Source organism: Stylophora pistillata, chromosome 14 (genome assembly GCF_964205215.1).
Source record: "Stylophora pistillata chromosome 14, jaStyPist1.2, whole genome shotgun sequence".
Classification (NCBI taxonomy): Eukaryota; Metazoa; Cnidaria; class Anthozoa; order Scleractinia; family Pocilloporidae; genus Stylophora; species Stylophora pistillata.
In genome coordinates, this window is record NC_142532.1 from 17679879 (window position 1) to 17700496 (window position 20618).

Genomic DNA, 20618 nt, shown 5'->3' on the forward strand with positions numbered 1-20618 from the left:
TTACTGGTATGTGTACACTGGAAAAACAAAACTTACAAGCTGAAGATAACTGTTGTTTTGAATTATATTGTAGAGCCATGTCCAGCCGGTTTTTATTGCCCTCTAGGAGGAAGTGGTCGCATTCAATGTCCTCAGGGAACCTACCAGCCAAACATTAGCCAGACGTCTGAACAGGCCTGTAAATCATGTCCAGCCGGTTTTTATTGCCCTCCAAAGGCAACTGGTCCCGTTCAATGTCCAGTGGGGACATACCAGCCAAACATTAACCAGACATTTAAACATGTCTGTATACAATGTACAGCCGGTTTTTATTGCCCACCAGGAGGAAGTGGTCGCATTCAATGTCCTCAAGGAACATACCAACCAAACATTAGCCAGTCATCTGAACAGGCTTGTAAACCTTGTCCTTTCTTTACTAAATCATCAAAGAATCTAGGTGGTGTTCGACCAATTTTAGATGAAGCCGACTGTCCGGAAAAAAGCCCAGGTAAAGGTACTGGCTCTGCAAACCAATGTTAGAGAGAATAGTTTGCCCTACTTTCTTTTCTCTGTTTCAAGAAAGGGCCCGCAACCTCCTCAAACATTCAGATAAAAAACTGAAACTCTAACCTCTCCCTTTGTATCTCATGACGTAGTTCATATATATATATTTTTTTTTGACATGTGTAATTTGAATTACTCATTTTCTCTTCCATTTTTTGACCAGATACTCCAACATCAACAGATGTCACCAAGATTGTCATAGGGACGGCTTCTGGTGTGATTATCATCATAGTTGTGGTTTTTCTATTGTTATTTTTTGCAAAAAGGAAGCGTTTGCTGTGGTTCTCTTCCTTGGGACACAGACATGATCCAGAGTGTTACACGTGCCAGCCAATGTTAAATGGAGATACAGAGAATGCTGAAGGTGCTGAGGTTTTTAAAAAATCACCAGAAATAGGTATTTTAAATCAGTAACTCATATTTTGCAATGTTTATTACAACAAATTATCTTACTCATACCCAGCTGAAGAATTTAGCATTTGAAGAAATTTTAATACTGATTAAAAAGTGCTATTTGTATAGGTAATCACATGATTTCGAGTGCAATTTGGAATAAATAAACATGAGTAAATTTTTTCAAAGATTAACAAAATTGCATGAGCTTGTAGGGCGAGTGCAATTTGAGGTCTTTGAAAAACTTTACAAGTGCTTATTTATACCAAATTGTGCGAGAGAAATCATGTGATTATATATTAATAATATACATGAAAAAATACAAGGTAGCTTATCATAATTATGCAAAAGAAAAGCGCACATCATGTGCATAAATAATTTATTCAAACCCTGCAAGCGACATTGTGCATTCGGTCAAAACAACTGTGTACGATCAAAACAATAACTAAAATGAAATTTTCACATCTTTGAGGCACGAAAAAGTTAAAAGTCCAGCAAAACAGTCCAAGGAATTGTTCAGTGAGTTTGGTAATTCTGTTAGGTTGTTTGATTATTGACCAATTAGAATGTCTGGTTTGTTACTTTCTTTGCACTGAATTAACCCTCTTCTGGACTGAATTAACTTTTTTCTGCACTGAATTACCTAAAAACTGCATTTATCTCTACCAATCAGAACTGAGTAATTTTGTCATGAATATTATTAAGTCTGTTAATATGTAACCCCAGCCCCCCTTCAGGTATTTACACACTGAAGTAAATTTGAAAAAGTATAGATTATGTTGTTTATATGTTGGTCATTTAGTTCTCTAGTATCTAATTGGTAAGTAAACCTCCCCTCCCTTTTCAGTTAGGCGACCCTAAAAGCCGGAACGGTGCAATGGCAGAAAATGATCTCTAATTCTTAAACACGGAACGGCGGAAAATAACCCCGAATCCTAAAACACAGAACAGCAGAAAATGACTCCAAATCCTAAAACACGGAACGGCGGAAAATGACCCCAGATCCTGAAACTCGGAATGCTGGAAGATGACCCCAAATCCTAAAACACTGAACGGCAGAAAATCACCCCAAATCCCAAAACATGGAACGGTGGAAAATGACCCAAAATCCTAAAATGTAGAATGGCGGAAAATGACCCCAAATTCTAAAAGACGGAATGAAGGAAAATCACCCCAAATTCTAAAACACGGAACAGATGTCAAGGCATGTTGCACGAATTTTGTACAAAGACACTCAAGCGCTTGGCCCATTCATCCCCACGACGATAATGCACGTGACTGAAATTAAGTGTTATCAATTTTTTTTCTCTTTCTGAGAGGTGTGAATAATAATGAACCATTCTACATGAAAGATAGCTGCGTTTTTGCGTTGTAAACCTGTTTAGTTACCTTTTGTTATGCTAAATTTGTTATGCTAAATTTGTCGTGAGTTTTAGTCGCAGCATAAAAAGTGGGAATCTCTCATGGCGTGAAAGACAAAGAATTACACTTCCCTTTCAGGAAGGGTAATTTAACGCCATAGAGTTGACGATTTGCAATTTGTTGAGGAACAGAAGAAATCCACTAAATGAATTGGTGAAATAGCCTTTTTTTTTTCGTCCACAAAGTTTATTTCTTCCGCTGATATGTAAGCTGTAAATTTCATACAAGGATGGTGGTGTTTTCTACGATGGCCCAGAAGGGTCACAGTCCAGTTTTAACTTTTGACAGTCCAGTTATTTTTTTGACAGTCCAGTTTTATTTTTTGACAGTCCAGTTTTATCTTTTGACAGTCCAGTTTTATTTTTTGACAGTCCAGTTTTATTTTTTTTTGACAGTCCAGTTTTATTTTTATGACAGTCCAGTTTCATTTATTTTGACAGTCCAGTTTTGTTTTTTGGTTCACAGTCCAGTTTTATTTTTTGGGTCACAGTCCAGTTTTATCTTTGGGTCACAGTCCAGTTTTATTTTTTAAGTAGTCACCAGATCTCTCTCGATCAAACCTTCATCAACTGTACACTGAAAGGGCGGGAATTTTAATTTTCCGCCATTTTGATTCCAAAGTACAAAGTACAAAATGCCGTTACCAACATATACACCATGCATGAGCGACAGTGATAATTCTGACGGAAATGAGCTGGAACTTATATCACAGTACTTCAAACAGGGCTACAGCAGTCTGGAAATACTTGAATTTTTGAGACTCCACGACATAGTTATCAGTTTATCAACCCTGAAAAGACGTCTTCGATCCTTAGCCCTGTCGAGAAGATCCACCTTATCTGATGATCAACTGAAGAATACCATCGAGAAGGAACTTGGGAAATAGAGCGACTAAATATAGGATGGCTCCGAGCTGTAATTGAATGATAAAAAGTAAAAGTTAATAAGTTATATCTTAACTCCTTGCACGTGAGTATTTCCTTTTTTCAGGTAGAGTAGAATTGTTAAAAATTACCAAGCGAAATTAAAGTGATCCGCGACTTTCTTCCTTTCGGTGTTGTGCAAAAATAGACGAGGAGCCCGATGAATGGATTTGTCTTTCATGTGAACAATTTTCCCAGAAAGTCAATGTTCCACGAAGAAAACTCCCTCGATTGCGGCCAAGCCACATTTCTCCAGCAGAGCATACTGTAGATTAAAAATATCGGTCGGAGCGTCACGTCATAAAAACCTCTTTAGATTTTATTTCAGTTTAAAATTTATTTCGCCAAAAAAAAAAAAAAAAAAATTAATAGACGCACGAGTCGCAGCCATTCCTACCAGCGGTGAAATACAGGAATGGCTCCAGTCTCTAGTCGTCCACCTGAACTGAGTCTGCACTGACTAAATGAGTTTAGTCAGCGGAACGAGTCAGCAGATGACTTAGTCCTCTGCGGAATATCACTGAACAAGAAAGGTTTCCCCTTCCTTATGTAAGTAACCATCTCTTGTTTGACACATCGGAGTTTTCAGTCGCATTGATATTTCACTGTTCCGCTTGGAGACACACGGTTAAACAATACTCACGTGCAAGGAGTTAAGATGTAACTTATTAACTTTTACAGACTTTTTACTATTTTTATCATCCAATTACAGGTCGGAGCCATTCCTGTATTTAGTCGCTAGTCAAACAACACGTGCAACATGCAACACATCGAGAGAGATCTAGTGACTACTCAAAAAATAAAACTGGACTGTGACGCAAAAAATAAAACTGGACTGTCAAAAACAATAAAACTGGAGTGTCAAAAAAATAAAACTGGACTGTCAAAAAAAAATAAAATTGGACTGTCAAAAAATAAAACTGGACTGTCAAAAAAAATAAAACTGGACTGTCAAAAAATAAAACTGGACTGTCAAAAGATAAAACTGGACTGTCAAAAAAAATAAAACTGGACTGTCAAAAAAATAAAACTGGACCGTCAAAAGTTAAAACGGGACTGTCCAAAAAAATAAAACTGGACTGTCAAAAAAAAAATAAAACTGGAGTGTCAAAAAATAAAACTGGACTGTCAAAAATTAAAACTGGACTGTGACCCTTCTGGGCCATCGTACTTTTGGACACCTGGTCAGAAAGAAATTCTTCAAATTCTTCCTGACGATTTCCTTCTGCTAACTTTCCAACGCGCATGACCTCATGCAAACCTGTCTTCAGCTAGTGTTACTAAAGACCGAAAGGGGATTCGTGGACAAAGAAACTCTCGTATTGAAGGGCTTGTAACGAGGACTTGCTCTCACGCTAGTCTAAGTTTGAGGCTGGGGCTGAACGTCGTTATATTTTTAAAAGCCTGAAAACATTTCTTTGATGTTCTCACACTTACAAGTATATGAGATGTTATTGTCTCATTAAATCAATGCAGACGTGACCAGGAAACGTATGTTACAATTGTTTATTGCATTGTGGTATGTCAATTTAGTTTTCATATGCTTTGTAGAAAATTCATACAACATGCCCTGACATCCGTTCCATGTTTAAGAATTTGGGGTCATTTTCTGCCATTCCGTGTTTTAGAGTTTGGGGTCATTTCCCGCTTTTCCATGTTTTAGGATTTGGGGTCATTTTCCGCCATTCCACCATTTTGCCGTTCCGGCTTTTAGGGTACGTTGCCCTTTCAGTTACTGACATTCAGCATGCTTTTTTCCTGAATTCAGCCTTCAATGCAAATTTCTCCCCCTTAAGTTCAATTTGTTAACTTGAATCATATTTATTTTGCCTTGCTACATTTATGTCACATAATTACCTGAGTTGTTGCATTATTAATTTTTTTTTTTCATTTTTACCTTTTTTTTTCATTTTTACCAATTTTTTCATTTTGTATTTTCACTTTGAATTCACTTCTTCCTTTGTGATTGCATCACTCATAAAATAAAAAAGGCTGTGGTTTAAGCCTGTGTTGTGCATTTATCAAAAACATGGTTGGAACTTGACAACTGGTTTGACTTTTTTCAGATTATGAAGCAAAGCATGATGTGTTTATATGCTACTGTTACAAAGATGTTGACTGGGTGAAGGAACTTCATGCCGAGCTCGAAAAACGAGGTTTTAAGTGCTGTATTGACTTTAAGACCTTCACTATTGGAATATCAATAATGCAAAACATAACTGAAGCAATTTGCTTCAGTAAAAAAACAATTGCAGTACTTTCTCCAGACTTCATTAAGAGTGATTGGTGTAAACATGAGCTACAAAAGGCGCTTTCCAGGGTGCGATATCATCAGGTTGTACCAGTTATGTATAAGAATTGTGAAATACCCTTTGCTCTTCAAGACACAGCCTACCTGGATTGGGAAAACTGCAATGTGAAACCTTACTTCTGGGAACAGCTTGAAAAGGCTTTAAGGAAGCCAAATGGTGAGTTTCACAAAAGCAGGCAACCTCAAAATGGAAATCAAACCTCTTAACTCTCTGCACATGTATGGATCATGGCAGCACCAGGTGAAAACTAGTGGGACTTTTTTTGTACCTAGCATATATTACAAAACTTAAACTAATGTCATATGCCAACTTACAAAGTTGAAAATTTGCTTGAATCGTGGTCAGCATATTGATGGGGATTTTTCACCTTCTCCCTTGTTCAAAAGAGGAGAGGCAAGTTTCCTAACTCAGTAATTTCTTTGGAGATTAAGGTTTATGAGACATTTTTTGAGAAAATAAGCTACTTTAGAGGGGAGCTTTCTTGGAGGTTCATGTGCATTAAATTTCTTAAAGAAATATTGAATAATTTTTGAGGGTCCCCTATACTTTTATGAAAAGCAGGATTGGGCATTTTTTTTCTCAGGAATCATGATATGGTTTTTCTTGAATCATGACTCATGATTGAAGATGGTAAGATCTTCTCATGTCCACATGGACAAACGTAAATTTTTAGTTCAAAGTGACCCACGAATAAAGAGCTAAATTAATCGGGAACCATTTTATTTTCCCTCAACCTACCCCCTCTGGGTAACCCACAAGGGTTTGGGGAATTTGAAGCTTACCTGGGTGGGGTTGGGAAGTTTGAACCTGTGGAATACACAGGGAGTTTAATGGTGAAGAGTCTGTTTTTCGTGAGCAAATGATTTAGAAGGAAATTTTCACTTGTAAAATGATACCTGTATGCAAAAAAAATCAAGAAGAAAAATTTCACTTGTAAAATGATGCTTGCATGCAAAATAAACAAACAGCAGCACCAGAATCTTTGCTAAATTCTACAAATTTCATTGATCACATAAACAATCATTCAATATGTGCTTGGGTGGGGATTTTTGAACACAATTTTTGCCTGGGGGGAGTGGTGATTTGGACAAACCATTCTTCAAAAGTTCATATGCCCAGGGCCTTACTTGTGGGGGGGAGGGGGGGTCCGTTGAAGCTTTGAGTTGTTCATGCTACTCTCAGCAGGGAAAGATTGTTATTATCAATAGTATGAGTCAATTTAAACTATTAAAGAATTTGTTTATCATATAAACTGTAGTGTTTCACAAGGATTTCCATTCTTGGGAAAAGCTGTAACTGTACGTAATAATTTTTTATGTGTTTGATATCACCAATTGGTGCCTTTGGCGCCACTTTGTCAGGTTGATGAATGAATGGCAAAGTGTTCTCAAATCCGGATTCAAGGTTGTCAAATTTTCTTGTTAGCAAAGGCCTTTGGTGTCTATATGATAAACTAAATAATGCATGGTTGCTTGTAGATAAAGAATTTCTGTTCTTGGGTTCAAGTTAAAATCTCAAAGAGAAACTCCATGCACCCATGTATTATTCTCTATTTATTTATTACCAATTAAGGTTTAATTTATTGGCTCAAACAGTTGATGAAGGGGATTTTCAAGATGTATGGTCTCATTCTAATCAAATTTTATCCTTTCACTCCCAAGAACAAAAAAGACATTCTGCTATAAGAACTATACAGTAGTTCCCTGTTAACTCAAACTCCGTTCACTCAAACCCCCTGGTAACTCGAACAAGATGCCGTTTCCTTTCACCACATTTCTTTTACTATCAGCCAACTCAAACCTCTTCTAACTTCAGCCATTTTTGTTTCCCTCAAGGGAGTCCTTAGGTTAGCATGGGTTCTACTGTAGTGTCAAATCATAAACTTGTGTATCTGTTGTCTGGGACATGTGTATCAGATTGTTCACTGAGGTGATCACCGTATATCTTTACTTGACAGTTTCTTTGATTGTAAGAATTTTTATTCTGAGTAAGAGTGAAAGGGTCAATGAATGTACTACCAAGTGCTTTTTAATTGGGCTTAATGGAACCTAGATTTAACAAAGTGCCAAGGGACTAAGGAAATTCGTTCATTATATCAACGGAGGTAATGTGGCACACATTTTACTGTAACTTTAGCTGGGCTGAAAGTGAAGTATTGTTCATTATACTGAGGACTTCGTTTTATAGAGGTTTGTTAAATCAAGGTTCCACTGCCTTGGGAAACAGTTCAGTTTTCTCCTCAAATCTGAATGATTCCCAAGTTTTTTTGTTTTGAGATGAGGTGACTGCATTTTCTTCAAAAGGTGATTTACACAATTAAATACCATCTGTGGTGAAGTCACTGTTTACAATTGCAAAAAGTGATACACTGATTTAAATGGAGGGGATGAATTTTTTTGGTTTTTGAAGCTCACTTCTCCTTTAAATTATGTTTATGTATAGTTGTTGGTAATTTTTAGGAGACACTGCATATTTCTTCATGTTTTTGTCAGTCTTTTGGGACCTGGTCATGCCCAGAAACTAGAAAATAATTCCAAAGTATTAGAACTGACTTACAGGCATAGAAACTTTAGTCCATTTATTTTTTTGTTCAAGGAGCTTGTTTTATCTTCAATGTAGGTTGGATTTTCATGTCAGTCCCCTTTCTTGACAACTGTAACTTAATTTAGTCTCAGCTTTTGATCAACAGCTCCAATGACAATGGTTGCATAAAACTATAACATAGCTGATTTTAGCTTTGTCCTCATTAACTATCAAGTGATAGAAATTACAAGCTGATAATTTTTCATAAAGTAAAAGTACACATTTACAGAGTAAATGAAATGTTTTCAGAACTTTTTTTAAAAAAGAAAGATCACAAGAAGAAAGTTTAATTGTTTTAGTCTTTAGACTATCATAATATGCAGATACTTTGCAATTCATAAGACAAATAATTATGTATTTAAAGAAATCTGATTTTTTTGGTAACATAAAAAAAAAATTAATGGTGGTCCTTTCAACTTGACAAGATATAAAATATATCTACAGTTTATTGGATTATTAGTTCTAAATTTCTCTTCATAATAGCTGAATTTGGCCCTTATCAATTATCAAACAATCAATATCAGCTGATAATCTAATTTTTAGACAGTACTGTTAATATTAACTTTTATAACATGAAATTTTATGGCTAACTTTTTTACTAGAAAAAACAAAGGGTTATAACAAAAAAATTAAATTTACTGGGCCTACAAAGTTGTAGCTATCTTTGGTGTATGTAACAAATTAAAGATCAAAGTTAAAATAAAGCCATTTTCTTTGCTTTCAATCTCATTAGGGTTCACATGTACCCAGCTAGGGTGGATGGGAAGGGTGCGGGCACTCCCGTGTTAACTATCATATTTCCTCCAATAAGGGCCCTCAATCTAATATGCACCCTTTTGCAAACAAACACCCAACCCACAGTCCCTAGTGTCAAACAAGTACTCTTAAATAATTCCCTTCCCCTCATTTTCTGAAATGCTTGGAACACCAGTTTTTATTGCCATTTGGTCTCAATTTATAACCCTGTAACCCTTTAACTCCCACAAGTGATACACCTGTAGTAATCCATTAATAACCATACATTAGCCAGCAATCAGGTAATGAGAATACTCAAACTTAACAAGTACAAGTTATCTTGATCTAATACCAAATTGTTCTAACTAATTTACAAGGAAATGTGTCACCAGTAGAGGGGAGAATGAACAATCTGATCTTGGGAGTTTATGATTAAGCTTAAACTACAGAGGAACTATTACACTGAGGAGAATAGTATCTTTTCTGTCAGTGACTTCCATTTACTTTTCCACCTCCGTATCATTATACACATCATCAAAGTTTCTGTCTTTCTTTTAAAAATTTTGCAAAAACAAAGTTAAAAGTTTGTTGAAAGGAAAACTTGATAAGTGCACCACTTGACTGAGCCCCCTCCTCTAATAAGTGCCCCCCCCCCCAGCTCTTCACTGAAATTGTAATTAGTGTGTAGGCACAAATTATAGGAAATATAATAAATGTCGCTGGTTGTTATTTCTGTATTCTCATTACTTGTCTTTGCCTTTGTGTATTAATATTGTAGGGAGAAATTACTTCCTGGTCGTTCTTGGAGGTCAACCCTATTCACACCCTGACATCAGCTTGTACGTTATTCAGACTGTTCTCTACACATTCCCCATGAGACTAACAAGAAGAATTTGTTGAACAATCAAGAGGGTTTCATTAATTTAATAGCAATCATTTCCTTTATTCCTGTGACCCGTATGTTTCTCGTAGCTTCACAACCCATTAGGCTTAATGTTTTATGGTTAAACTGTTATTTAACCCTTAAAACCCTAACAAATTCTCCATACTGTTCTCTATACATTTCCTAAGGTGCTGACAAGGAGAATTTGTTTGACAATCAAGATAATTTTTACTTGGTGATCATTTCCTTTACTCTTGTGACCTTAATGTTTGATTCAGGGGTGACGTTGTAAGGAGAAATTAGATACTCGTCACTCTTTGGGGTTAAAATGTTCAAAAGTATGGCAGAAAATGTGTAATTATTAATTATTCACAAGACTAACCTTTTAATCGTGCACATAACTCGACTAGGGAGAAAAAAAAGGAACCAACTGAACATAACGACATAAAAAATAATTTCAACTTTAACCTTTCACCCACGAGAGTGACCAGCATCACTCCTGAATCACACAGACAGGTCAGGAGAATAAAGGAAACGATCACCAACTAAATAAACTTTGATTGCTAAACAAATTCTCCTTGTCAGCACCTTAGGAAATGTATAGAGAACAGTATGGAGAATATCCAGACTGATGCTGGGATGTAAAGGGCTAATAATAGCAAAATTTGAAAAAGATAACCCTAGAGAAAAGCATGCTTACAACTGAGAGTAGGTATTAATTTTTTTGTGCCTAGGTATAATAGTTTTGTGCCTCTGCGTATTCATGTGCTTGTCAGTATTTTAAGCCTTGTTCATTGGCCTCTTTGCCCAGCCATTTTCACAGCAAGACCAAAGGTATGAAATCCACCTGTGCATGATTGCAGTACACACTTAAAATTTGACTTGCACTAAAGAAATAAAACAAAGCCCAAAATCAAACTGTTTCCTTTATTGAGCACCTCTTACTTTGAATACATTTAATTACTTAATGATATGAACATCAAATTGTTCAAATTAAACTATTTTCCTTGTTTAAATGCCATGATTTAGAGAAACTGTAAGGAATATTGACACTTAAAATTGTTACTTCTGAAAATCCATGTAAATAGAAAACACTCAAATACACGGTTCACACAAGGTACATTGGCATTGGTATTTTTTGGATGAATCCAATGCCTCATTTTGTAGAAAAAGAAATTGTTCAATTGAAAAATTTTTGTGTGTTTACTGAAAGAAAGTTCATTTAGAAGAATCATCAGGGTTGTCCTTAAGGCGCCACCAGCTGCTAGCAAAATTAGCCAATTGAAAAAGCGGCTACCGCTGGCTGGATTTTTGGCCAGCGATTGCTTGGTAGCTTAAAGCACAACAGGCACTTCTGAAGTTACACACTTACAATTGTTTGCCACCTTTGAGTCTCCTCTCTTGAAATTTCTGCTGGCAGCTTAATTTCTCAGCTACAACCCTGAATCATGCAATCTTTTGGGCAAACTTTCTTGTGCACTGTACTAGTGAGCAACGCAAACTTTCTTGCACAAACTAACATTGAGCTTTAATAACTGAGAGACATAATATATGGTCAACAAGATGATGGGAATGAAAGGCTCTTGTCACAATTTAATAACTTAATAGGTGATATAAGATAATACAGCTACATGAAGTCTGCAGGGTTAATCAAGCATTCATTTCTCGGTCAGTGCTGTCATCTACTAAATCACATGGCAACTTCCTTTTTTTTAAGGGGGGGAGGGTTTGAGGTCAGCAAATTAAACCAAACATTGTAAGCTGTAAATCTTAACAGTTCCCTTTCCTGTCAAGAAATCTGGTACATGGAGGCCTAAAACAGCCCAAGCACCTCTTCTGTCACCGGGTCCAAGTCTATATCATAGAAGCAAGGTCTTGTGGGTAATCCTGGCATAGTGCTCATTTGCAGTGTTCATGAAAAAATGACAAAAATAATGTTTTTTTTGCTAAGCTGAAATGCTATATTAAAGGTAATTGGGTGTTTTTTTTTTTTGCTCATTATCTTCATAAGAAAACTGTCTACTTAGTTGGGGAAGGAAATTTCTGGTTCTGCCTCTCAATACTACAAAACAGAAACAAAACTTCCTGTAAATGCAGTAGCTTGAAATACAGGCTACTGGCTTTGTAATTGTCACGCAACACACACCCTGTGAGCATGTTGTGTGATGAGCCCAAATAGCAAGAAGGAATTAAGGAAAGAAGGAAACCAAATACACAAAAAAATACATACAGTGCCAACCAATTGATACAGAAACCCTGCTCCAACACTTGCTCGAACATCACGAATAGGAAGGACAAAATCTGCACAAAGGAAAACATTTATAAGAGATTCAATTATTGAAAGCATGCAAGGAAGTTGAAGTATGCTTTGTGAGCAGATTGCCTTCTTGATGGTGACACTTTGTGATGTAGCTAGAAAAATCTGATGAAAACATTGACAAGGGTATGTACTATTTCAAAAATGAGTGTGAGGGTCTCATCAGGGTTTCCAAACACGAGAAAACTGATGAAAGCAGGCAACAGGCTGTACCAAACTCAAGGGTTTGATATTATATGAAACTCATGGATAGTGTCATTCCAGTGTTTCATCAGGGTTTCAAACCCCATGCATGTGATAAAAGTGGTGTGTCTTAATTAGTTGGATAATCACCCTATGAATAATTATATATAAGTGAGAATTATTTCTGGATAAAACTACAGGGGTTGTGTAAGGGTTTCCTTGCTGCACTCTTGATACACAGGTCCAGGTTTGAGCTCCAGCTGGGTTATTTGGTTGTGTTTTTTGGGTGAGACATGTAACTTTCACCATTCAGGAGTGTAAATTGAGTAACAGCACAACTGTCTGGAAAACTTATCATACCCCTGTGGTAGCCTGTAAAGGAGAAGTGTTCAGTACAGCAAGAGTAACAATTGTTATGGTCACTTCCCTCTAATGGCCCGATAGGAGCAGACTATCTCTCTCTTCCTCCCCACCCCTCCACCCCTCTCCATCAATAGGGGAGGAAAAAGAGACATCTTGGATGGGTTACAAGAGGACAGATACTGGGAACAAAGCTGGCTGGGGATTAACCCTAACTCTAATCCTAACCTTAAGCATCTTAAGCAAATATCCCAAGGTAAGCTAACAGCCTTAAGCAGCCTGAAGTCAGGTATAACAGAGATGCGAGACATTTGGAATTTATACACCTTTGGGACATCCTTTCAACTCGGGTTCATGAGAGAGTGACAAGTGAGTCTTGGCCATGCATATTGGCAAGTCATTAAAGCCCTGTAAAAAAATAATACAATAATAATCAACCAAAGGACAACAAAGTTATCACCTGTGTACAATTTAGAAAAGGGGTTTCAGAAGGGACTCTGTCAATTAATTTAGAGAGCATTTTCCAAGATAGAAAGGCAGGATACAGTTAAAGTTGGTCAAGCAATCCACGTAACTCTTTTGCATCCTTGATCATCCTCATTTTTTAAATCCATTCCCAGTTCTGTGATGTTTTTAACCCTTAAACTCCCAGATGATTAACATGTAACTTCTCCCTAAAATATCCATACATAATCCAGCAATCAGGTAATGAGAATACTTAAACTTATTACTAGGTTGATGAATCTTGATCTACGACCAAATTCTCTTAACTACCCATAGTTTATAAAGAAAATTGAGCAGCAACTATAGGAGAGAATCAAGAATTAGATCTTGGGAGTTTAAAGGCTAAAGTTTCATCCCTATTCAGTGTCAATTTTTTAAGACGAACTCAAAAAATTAACCCAAAACATCCAAACATGCTCCTTTCCCCATTCAAAGAGCAAATTCTGGCAACATCAAGCTCCACCCAACAACCATTGGGGTTGCTCCATTTCAGGGAAAACATAATCAGGCTGCCTGTAGTCTCCATTCTCCTACGGAGAATTGGTAAGATACACTTACTTCCCAAAAATATATGCTGCATTTTCTGGAACAACAGACTAATCAAAATATTACCTGCTTTTTATAGCGTTCCACCTTCTTCTGAGCTTCACGCAACAACTCAATGTCATCTGCACCATAAATCTTCTGGGCAATTATTCTCATTTTATCTTCAATCGGCAACTACAGAGTTACATGAATAAAGGTTACATTAATGAAGGCTACTTACTTATTTACTTATCCTTACTTAAAATAACTTATGCACAAGGTAAAACCCCAACAGGATTGGACTCACTAGCAACATGTGGCTATCTACAGTAATAGACATGGTTTCAGGCCTTATCAAAGCCTTAATTTTCAACTAAGGATTGAATTTCTTTATGCAATTTTTTTTTAGTGGCAAGTTCACCAGTAAAGGGTCAGTTATATGCTGATTATTCACAGATTGATGATCATAGATATGTAATTCATGAATGCTCGTTTGGCAAACAATAACTGATTTTTAAAAGGGAAAATGGTGTAGCTGAAATCTGCATAGCTTACATACCTGCAAGTCATACAGGAACTTGAAGTCAACAGGTTCCTCGACTGCTCTAAGAACTGCATCAGCCAAACACATGGCACCCTTACCTACAGATCAACAGCTTCATTTAGCACAAAACACTTGTCAATTGGATGCATGAGAGCAAGCAAACAAAAAAAATTTCCCAACATTCCCAGAAAAATGTTAAAATATTTTAATTCTCCCAACACATTTGACCAAATTAAAAATATATATCTAGAAATAACTCTAAATCTTTGACCCTAGAGATTGACTAGCATCTATACTTTCTCCTTGCAATATGATCCCTGAATCACTCATTAAGGTCACAAGAATAAAGGAAATGATCACCAACTGGAGAAGCTCTTGATTATTAAGCAAATTCTCCTTGTCAGCACCTTAGGAAATGTATATTAAGTAACAGTATGGAGAATATGAATGAGGACATTAGGGTGCAAAGGGTTTATGTTGATACCTCCATCTGCTCAGTGAGTGCACCCTACAGCATCATAAGCTCCTGCCTCCTTGGCAAGCTGTATGACCAAGGAAATCTCTGCATCAGTGTCACTCCTGACAAAACAATCATGATTAAGTACAACTCTAAGAAGTCTGAAAACTTTAATGCCCCTGAAGACAGCAAAACTTGCTCTTGTACTGGGACCTTGACACTACTTACGGGAATCTGTTCACAGCCACAATTGCATGGACTCCAAAAAATCGTGCATTCTCAATTTGTTTGGGAAGGTTCACCATTCCACTCTTGACAAGATCAAAGTTCTGTTTAGAAAAAATGCGAAATTACAACATCAGCAAATCCTGCAATTATAATAGAAACTGCCAATGGCTAGAATAGAAATTTTGAAAGCTTGATACAAAGTCCCTCAACCTGAATCAGTTTAGTTCCTAAAAATCAAGACAGCTCTAATTTTAGCAGGGTGTGTTGTCTTATTCAACATTAGAGCAGTCTCAATTCAGAGCATGAGCAAGACTATTTGAGGAACAAAGGTCAAGAGTTAAGTAAGGCTAAGAGCTGACAAATTAAACCAATTACAACCTACATGTATCAGACAACTGCTACTCTGACAACATCCCAGGGTGGAATTTCTCTTATTTAGGTCTTAACTAGAGCATGAGTGGAGAGGCACTCAGAACAGCCCTCTCTTTAAAATCTATCAACCCCTCTAAGAATGACCAACATCTATTTTCTCCTAACAGTAATACAGCTGAATCATTCATTGAGATCACAAGAATAAAGGGAATGATCACCAACCTAAAAAACTTTGATTGTTAAACAAATTCTCCTTGTTAGTATCAGAGGAAACATATAGAGAAGAGTATGGAGAAAATGGATACTGAGGTTAGGGTGTAATGAGTTAATAAGACATACCTCAGTGGTGTACTCAGAAGGGAGAGGTTTCCCTGCTACAACCTTTGGAATAAAGAGAAAAAAAAATCAAAGACAGTGCATGCAGTCAGTAACTGTTACAAAGAGAGAAAAACTGCAGTTTAAAGACTAATAAAAATATGACTGATTTGTAAGAGCATAGCTTATACTCTGACTTGGCTAGCACTTCATTTGGGTCACAGAACAAGGTGCAACCCTAGAGTGGGAAAAGGGAAGCAAAAACTGATGAAGGGTAATCACAACTCTAACATTTCACTTTGCCTTAGGAATTCACTCACCTTTGGTCCTCCACCATGCATCTTCAGAGTTCTGACAGTTCCAACGATGATGGCACAATGGGGAGTTAGACCTAGAATATATAAATTTCAAAATATTATTCGAACCTGTACGGGATTCGAACCTGTACGGGATTCGAACCTGTACGGGATTCGAACCCCGTACAGTGGTTCGAATCCCGCACAGGCCTGATTTTTTTCAGGTCTGATTTTCGCTATTGCATAAATAGCGCTATCTACTGCAAAGAATCGTGCATCGTACGTATTTAATACCGCAGTTCAAAATATATGAACTTCATATGTTCATTTTATCTGATTTATCATCATGGGTTTATTACGAATCAACTTAACGGCCTGCTCCCAGTTGGCTTGTTAGCTCAATTGGTAGAGCGCTGCACTAGTATCGCAGAGGTAAGTCACAGGTTCGAATCCCGTACAGGCCTGATGTTTTTCAGGTCTGATTTTCGCTATTCCATAAATAGCGTTATCTACCCTTGTAGAATCAGACACTATTTATTACCTATGTAAATGCTATGTGACTGCTCTATGTAAAAAGTAGGTACAGGGTATTAAAATTATATGTTTAAAGTGATAGAGAGGGTGCAATTCAAATTGTGTGTAATTGCTATGACTTTTGCTATATATTTTGATAAAAAATCCTATTTTTTTACTAGTCAAATGGAACCTTTACATAGTGTAGGTAAAAGCTATGTAATACACATTTGAGCAGGCTAGTGTAGAAAATTAAAGATAGCATCTACATAGGTTTGAAATGTCAATTCACATAGTATTTAAATAGGAGCAAGTTGAGGCTTAGACAACTGAAAATTAAACTTATAGCCTTTTAATAGAATTAAAATAGAGTAAACATAGGTTACCAATAGTCTTTTTAAGGTGAGTTAAATACAATTTATATAGCTTTTTACCTATGTAAATGCTATGTGGCTGCTCTATGTAAAAAGTAGGTACAGGGTATTAAAATTCTATGTTTAAAGTGACAGAGGGGGTGTTATTCAAATGGTGTGTACTGCGAAGGATCGTGCATCATACGTATTTAATACCGCAGTTCAAAATATATGAACTTCATATATTCATTGTATCTAATATTGATACATATGAGGCGCCAAAGTGGACAAAAACGCCGTTTAGCAATTTTCGTTCCAATTATATAAATATGTTCTAAACTCAAGATTTTTGTCCTCAGTTTACATATTAGATGCTAACTTAGTGAAATATTCATGCTCTTTTTCGCATTTATTTTCTAAACTCTTCAGTTGCATTCTAATTGCAAAGAAAATGCTTTACAAGTGCGGAAAAAATTATTCTAACTGAAATGTGTTTTAGATGTTCTAATGTTCTTATTCATTATATTTTGAAGAAAAAAGTATGCTAATATTGTTCTTTTCATGCCAAGTTAGAAAAAAACTCTGCTCATAAGAATGAAAAATTATCCTATTCTCAGTCCGAAAATACATGGCAATTACAAAAAAAACATGGCAATTGCAAAAAATACATGGCAATTGCAAAAAAAAGTGTTCTAATTAGTATGCAAATTATATTCAGTTGATTTTTCGTGCTAATTAAAACGCGCTTCTAATTAAAATGCAAATTCATGCAACACAAAGCGGTATTGGGTAAGGGTTTCGCGGACCCCGTTTTGGCGCTAATTTTAAAGCTTTGAATTTGAAGACTATCTAGAAAAGCTACGATATGCCTTTATACCGTCGAGGAAGAGGCGACATGGAGATAGCTCGAGAGATTCTTAGAAAATACTCAAGCAGTTCTCGGTCAAATTGCTAGCTTCAGTCAACAATAGGAGACCCAGAATAACAAAACTGAACGACTTAGAAAACGCTGTTGATCGAATGACCGAGATCTGTACAACGTTTGGCGTTCTTCATCAGAGTGTACCACCAACAGCGCTGCAAATAATTCGGTCTATTTTCCTCATTATTTCGCGGACCCTCCAGCGCTGCACATGCAGACCGCTGCTCCTCATGCGACTCTGGCCAATATTGGGAGCCGAGTAAGCGATTTCACTGATTGAACGACAGCTGTGAGGCTGCTCTCTGAAATCTCAGTAAAACCGTCCGTTTCGAGTATGTTACGAAATATAATGTTGCGTGACGTGCATGACCTGGAAGGTTCGCGAAAGGTCATGGCTTGTTTATTTTAGTAAATTATGTAATCGTTTCTAAAATTGAGATATTTTGTAATGTTGCTATAATTAGACCTTTTTAGAAAGTTCTAGAACTTTATCGCATAAGTATATAACTAGGACAGGTTACGCGAAGCTTGAACTTAGTTTTCACAGCAATGAGAGTTGGTAGTGATCATTCGCAATCAGTCAAGTGTGACGAGGCAGTGTTTCTTGAATTTGGCGGAGGCCGTGAATATTTTCAAGTTGATCGAAGTTGGCGAATGCGCGGAGGCCCTGAAAGTTTTCTGAGTTACGGGCTAGTGTAAAGTTAATCAAGTGAAAAGTACGTTCATTTTGGAATAAACCTTCTTCTTGCTGTTCTGATAACCTTGCGTTTTGTTATGACTACAAATCACCTGCCAATCAAACATCGAACTCGTAACAGATTTCAAATTCGTCTCTGCGTCTTCTAAGAGTTCTCTCAGAAATTCTCAGTAATTTAGCAATTCTAGCCGAGCGAAAGTCTTTACTTCGCAATAATTCCAGTTGATCCTTCATAATTTCAAAACGAGGACGACCTTTTTCGCCGCCGCTGCTCACTGGACATTGGTATTCAGAAGAACAGGCAGTCGCTGTATTTAAACCTTTGAGTCTCGTACAAAGATGATGTGTTCATATACCGTCTAAAATACTCGTCAGGCCAACGACTGAATTATTTGCCGCGCTGTTGGTGGGTACACTCTAATGAAGAACGCCAAACGTTGTACAGATCTCGGTCATTCGATCAACAGCGTTTTCTAAGTCGTTCAGTTTTGTTTTTCAGGGTCTCCCATTGTTGACTGAAGCTAGCAATTTGACCGAGAACTGCTTGAGTATTTTCTAAGAATCTCTCTAGCTATCTCTATGTCGCCTCTTCCTCGACGGTATTAAGGCATATCGTAGCTTTTCTAGATAGTCTTCAAATTCAAGGCTATAAAATTAGCGCCAAAACGGGGTCCGCGAAACCCTTACCCAACACCGGTCTGTGTAGCACAATTTGCGTTTTAATTAGAAGCGTGTTTTAATTAGCACAAAAAAATTCAACTAAATATAATTTGCATACTAATTAGAACGCCTAATTTTGCAATTGCGATGTATTTTTTTATGAATTTTTTGCAATTGCCAGGTATTTTTTGCAATTCCCATGTTTTTTTTTGCAATTGCCATGTGTTTTCGGACTGAGAATAGGATAATTTTTCATTCTTATGGGCAGAGTTTTTTTCTAACTTGGCATGAAAAGAACATTATTAGAATCCTTTTTTTTTTTAAATAGAATGTAATAAGAACATTAGAACATCTAAAACACATTTCAATTAGAATAATTTTTTCTGTACTTGTAAGGCATTTTCTTTACAATTAGAATGCAACTGAAGAGTTTAGAAAATAAATGCGAAAAAGAGCATAAATATTTCACTAAGTTAGCATCTAATATGTAAACTGAGGACAAAAATCTTGAGTTTAAAAACTGGATCATTAGATAATGCAATTCAAGAATTTTTATTGGCTTAGCCATTATGGTATATGAGCCAATATACCATAATCTACAAATATGGTAAGCGTACGCGTCAGCTTAAAATAAAAAGGGAGCTAAAAAATCTGGTTTCTTCTTACAATAAAAGAATTTCTTGGGGGCGTTTTCAATAAAACAATTATTCCACTCGCGCTTGTTGGATACGAGATGATTATAGCCAACGAGGCGCTACGCGCCTGGTTGGCTATCTATCATCTCATATCCAAGGCGCGCTCATGGAATAATTGTTAACTATTCTTAAAGTCGTTTTTGTTTTCAACCTATCGTAACTGTGCAATCTGTAATGTATAGTCCACACTACAAGTTTTTAAAGATGATCGCATCTGTTTTTCATCTTTTTCAAATCGTCCGCTATGCATTTATACAGTGAATAACTTCAGTTTTCGTGAGTAAGTCATTTTTTCACGAAATTAAGCGAAAATGATTCCGTAATGACGTCATAGTGACAAAACTGTGATATTTTGATTTAATCTCACTCGTGGTCACTCGTGGTCACTCGTAAGTACTTTCAGACCCTATCATTCAAATTAAAGAGAAAGCTTTCCCCGAAACACTTTTATTTCTAAAAGTAATTAACAGGCTTCCGAGCAAATTTTGAAACATTTTTTTGATAAGTAACTGTCACGATATGTCACCTGTCAATTGAATAGGAAAGAAGCATACGCTTTTGAAGAAACAGCAGTACTGGTATGACAAACACACACGAGTTAAATGATCATGCGACGACTTTCTCGTAAATAGAAAAACAGTTAGAGATCTTACGGAAAGCATTTTTTATTTCCAACGACGATCAATCTTCGAAGATTTACCTCTGTTCCGTTTTAAAATGTCACGGGAAGTCAAATTGTAAGTGAATGCAAATATGTGTTTTGGAGTTGTCAGTTTGCTTGTTTGTGGGTTTTCTGTAATGGCGTGTGTAAATCGGTTTTTCTTCCACCGAAAAGCTGAAGTCAATGAGACTCTCTCTACCTAGACACAAGGAGATTTAATGC

General features: G+C 36.6%; 2 protein-coding genes across 5 annotated transcripts in view; one reads left to right on the forward strand and one right to left on the reverse strand.

The window, feature by feature from the left end:
- LOC148716906 (uncharacterized) overlaps positions 1-8900 on the forward strand; it is a 17693-nt gene extending 8793 nt beyond the window's left edge. Inside the window, exons 3-5 of the mRNA XM_088744906.1 lie at positions 74-487; positions 707-940; positions 5348-8900. Of these exons, the coding sequence (XP_088601032.1) occupies positions 74-487; positions 707-940; positions 5348-5799 (1100 nt within the window). The 3' untranslated portion in view covers positions 5800-8900. The remainder of the gene's footprint in view (positions 1-73; positions 488-706; positions 941-5347) is intronic.
- A 2396-nt stretch (positions 8901-11296) lies between these two features.
- On the reverse strand, positions 11297-16024 carry LOC148716907 (C-1-tetrahydrofolate synthase, cytoplasmic-like). 4 transcript variants are annotated; one of them, XR_015995280.1, is made up of 8 exons: positions 15920-16024; positions 15624-15665; positions 14913-15013; positions 14712-14806; positions 14243-14325; positions 13771-13878; positions 12981-13062; positions 12025-12095 (listed from the first exon to the last, which is right to left on the reverse strand). XR_015995280.1 is itself a non-coding variant. In XM_088744910.1 (7 exons), exons 3-7 carry the CDS (start codon positions 14312-14314, stop codon positions 11649-11651), a joined length of 366 nt encoding a protein of 121 aa, XP_088601036.1. In that variant the 5' UTR covers positions 14315-14325; positions 14712-14806; positions 14913-14956; the 3' UTR covers positions 11297-11648. The 4 variants fall into 4 exon arrangements, 3 of the variants coding, with proteins under 3 accessions (XP_088601036.1, XP_088601034.1, XP_088601035.1); XM_088744910.1 differs by lacking the exons at positions 15624-15665; positions 15920-16024 and adding an exon at positions 11297-11681 and having other exon boundaries at positions 14913-14956; XM_088744908.1 differs by lacking the exons at positions 15624-15665; positions 15920-16024 and having other exon boundaries at positions 11297-12095; positions 14913-14956.
- Positions 16025-20618: the final 4594 nt, after the last annotated feature.

What these genes read in the sequence shown, in the direction of transcription:
- LOC148716907 (XM_088744908.1), bottom strand. Translation starts at nt 14,314, where the DNA reads ATGTGTTTGGCTGATGCAGTTCTTAGAGCAGTCGAGGAACCTGTTGAC. An exon ending in AGTTCCTGTATGACTTGCAG is followed by an intron (nt 13,879 to 14,242) that starts GTATGTAAGCTA and finishes GTAACTCTGTAG; the next exon opens with TTGCCGATTGAAGATAAAAT. An exon ending in GTTGAAAGGATGTCCCAAAG is followed by an intron (nt 12,096 to 12,980) that starts GTGTATAAATTC and finishes TCCTTTGTGCAG; the next exon opens with ATTTTGTCCTTCCTATTCGT.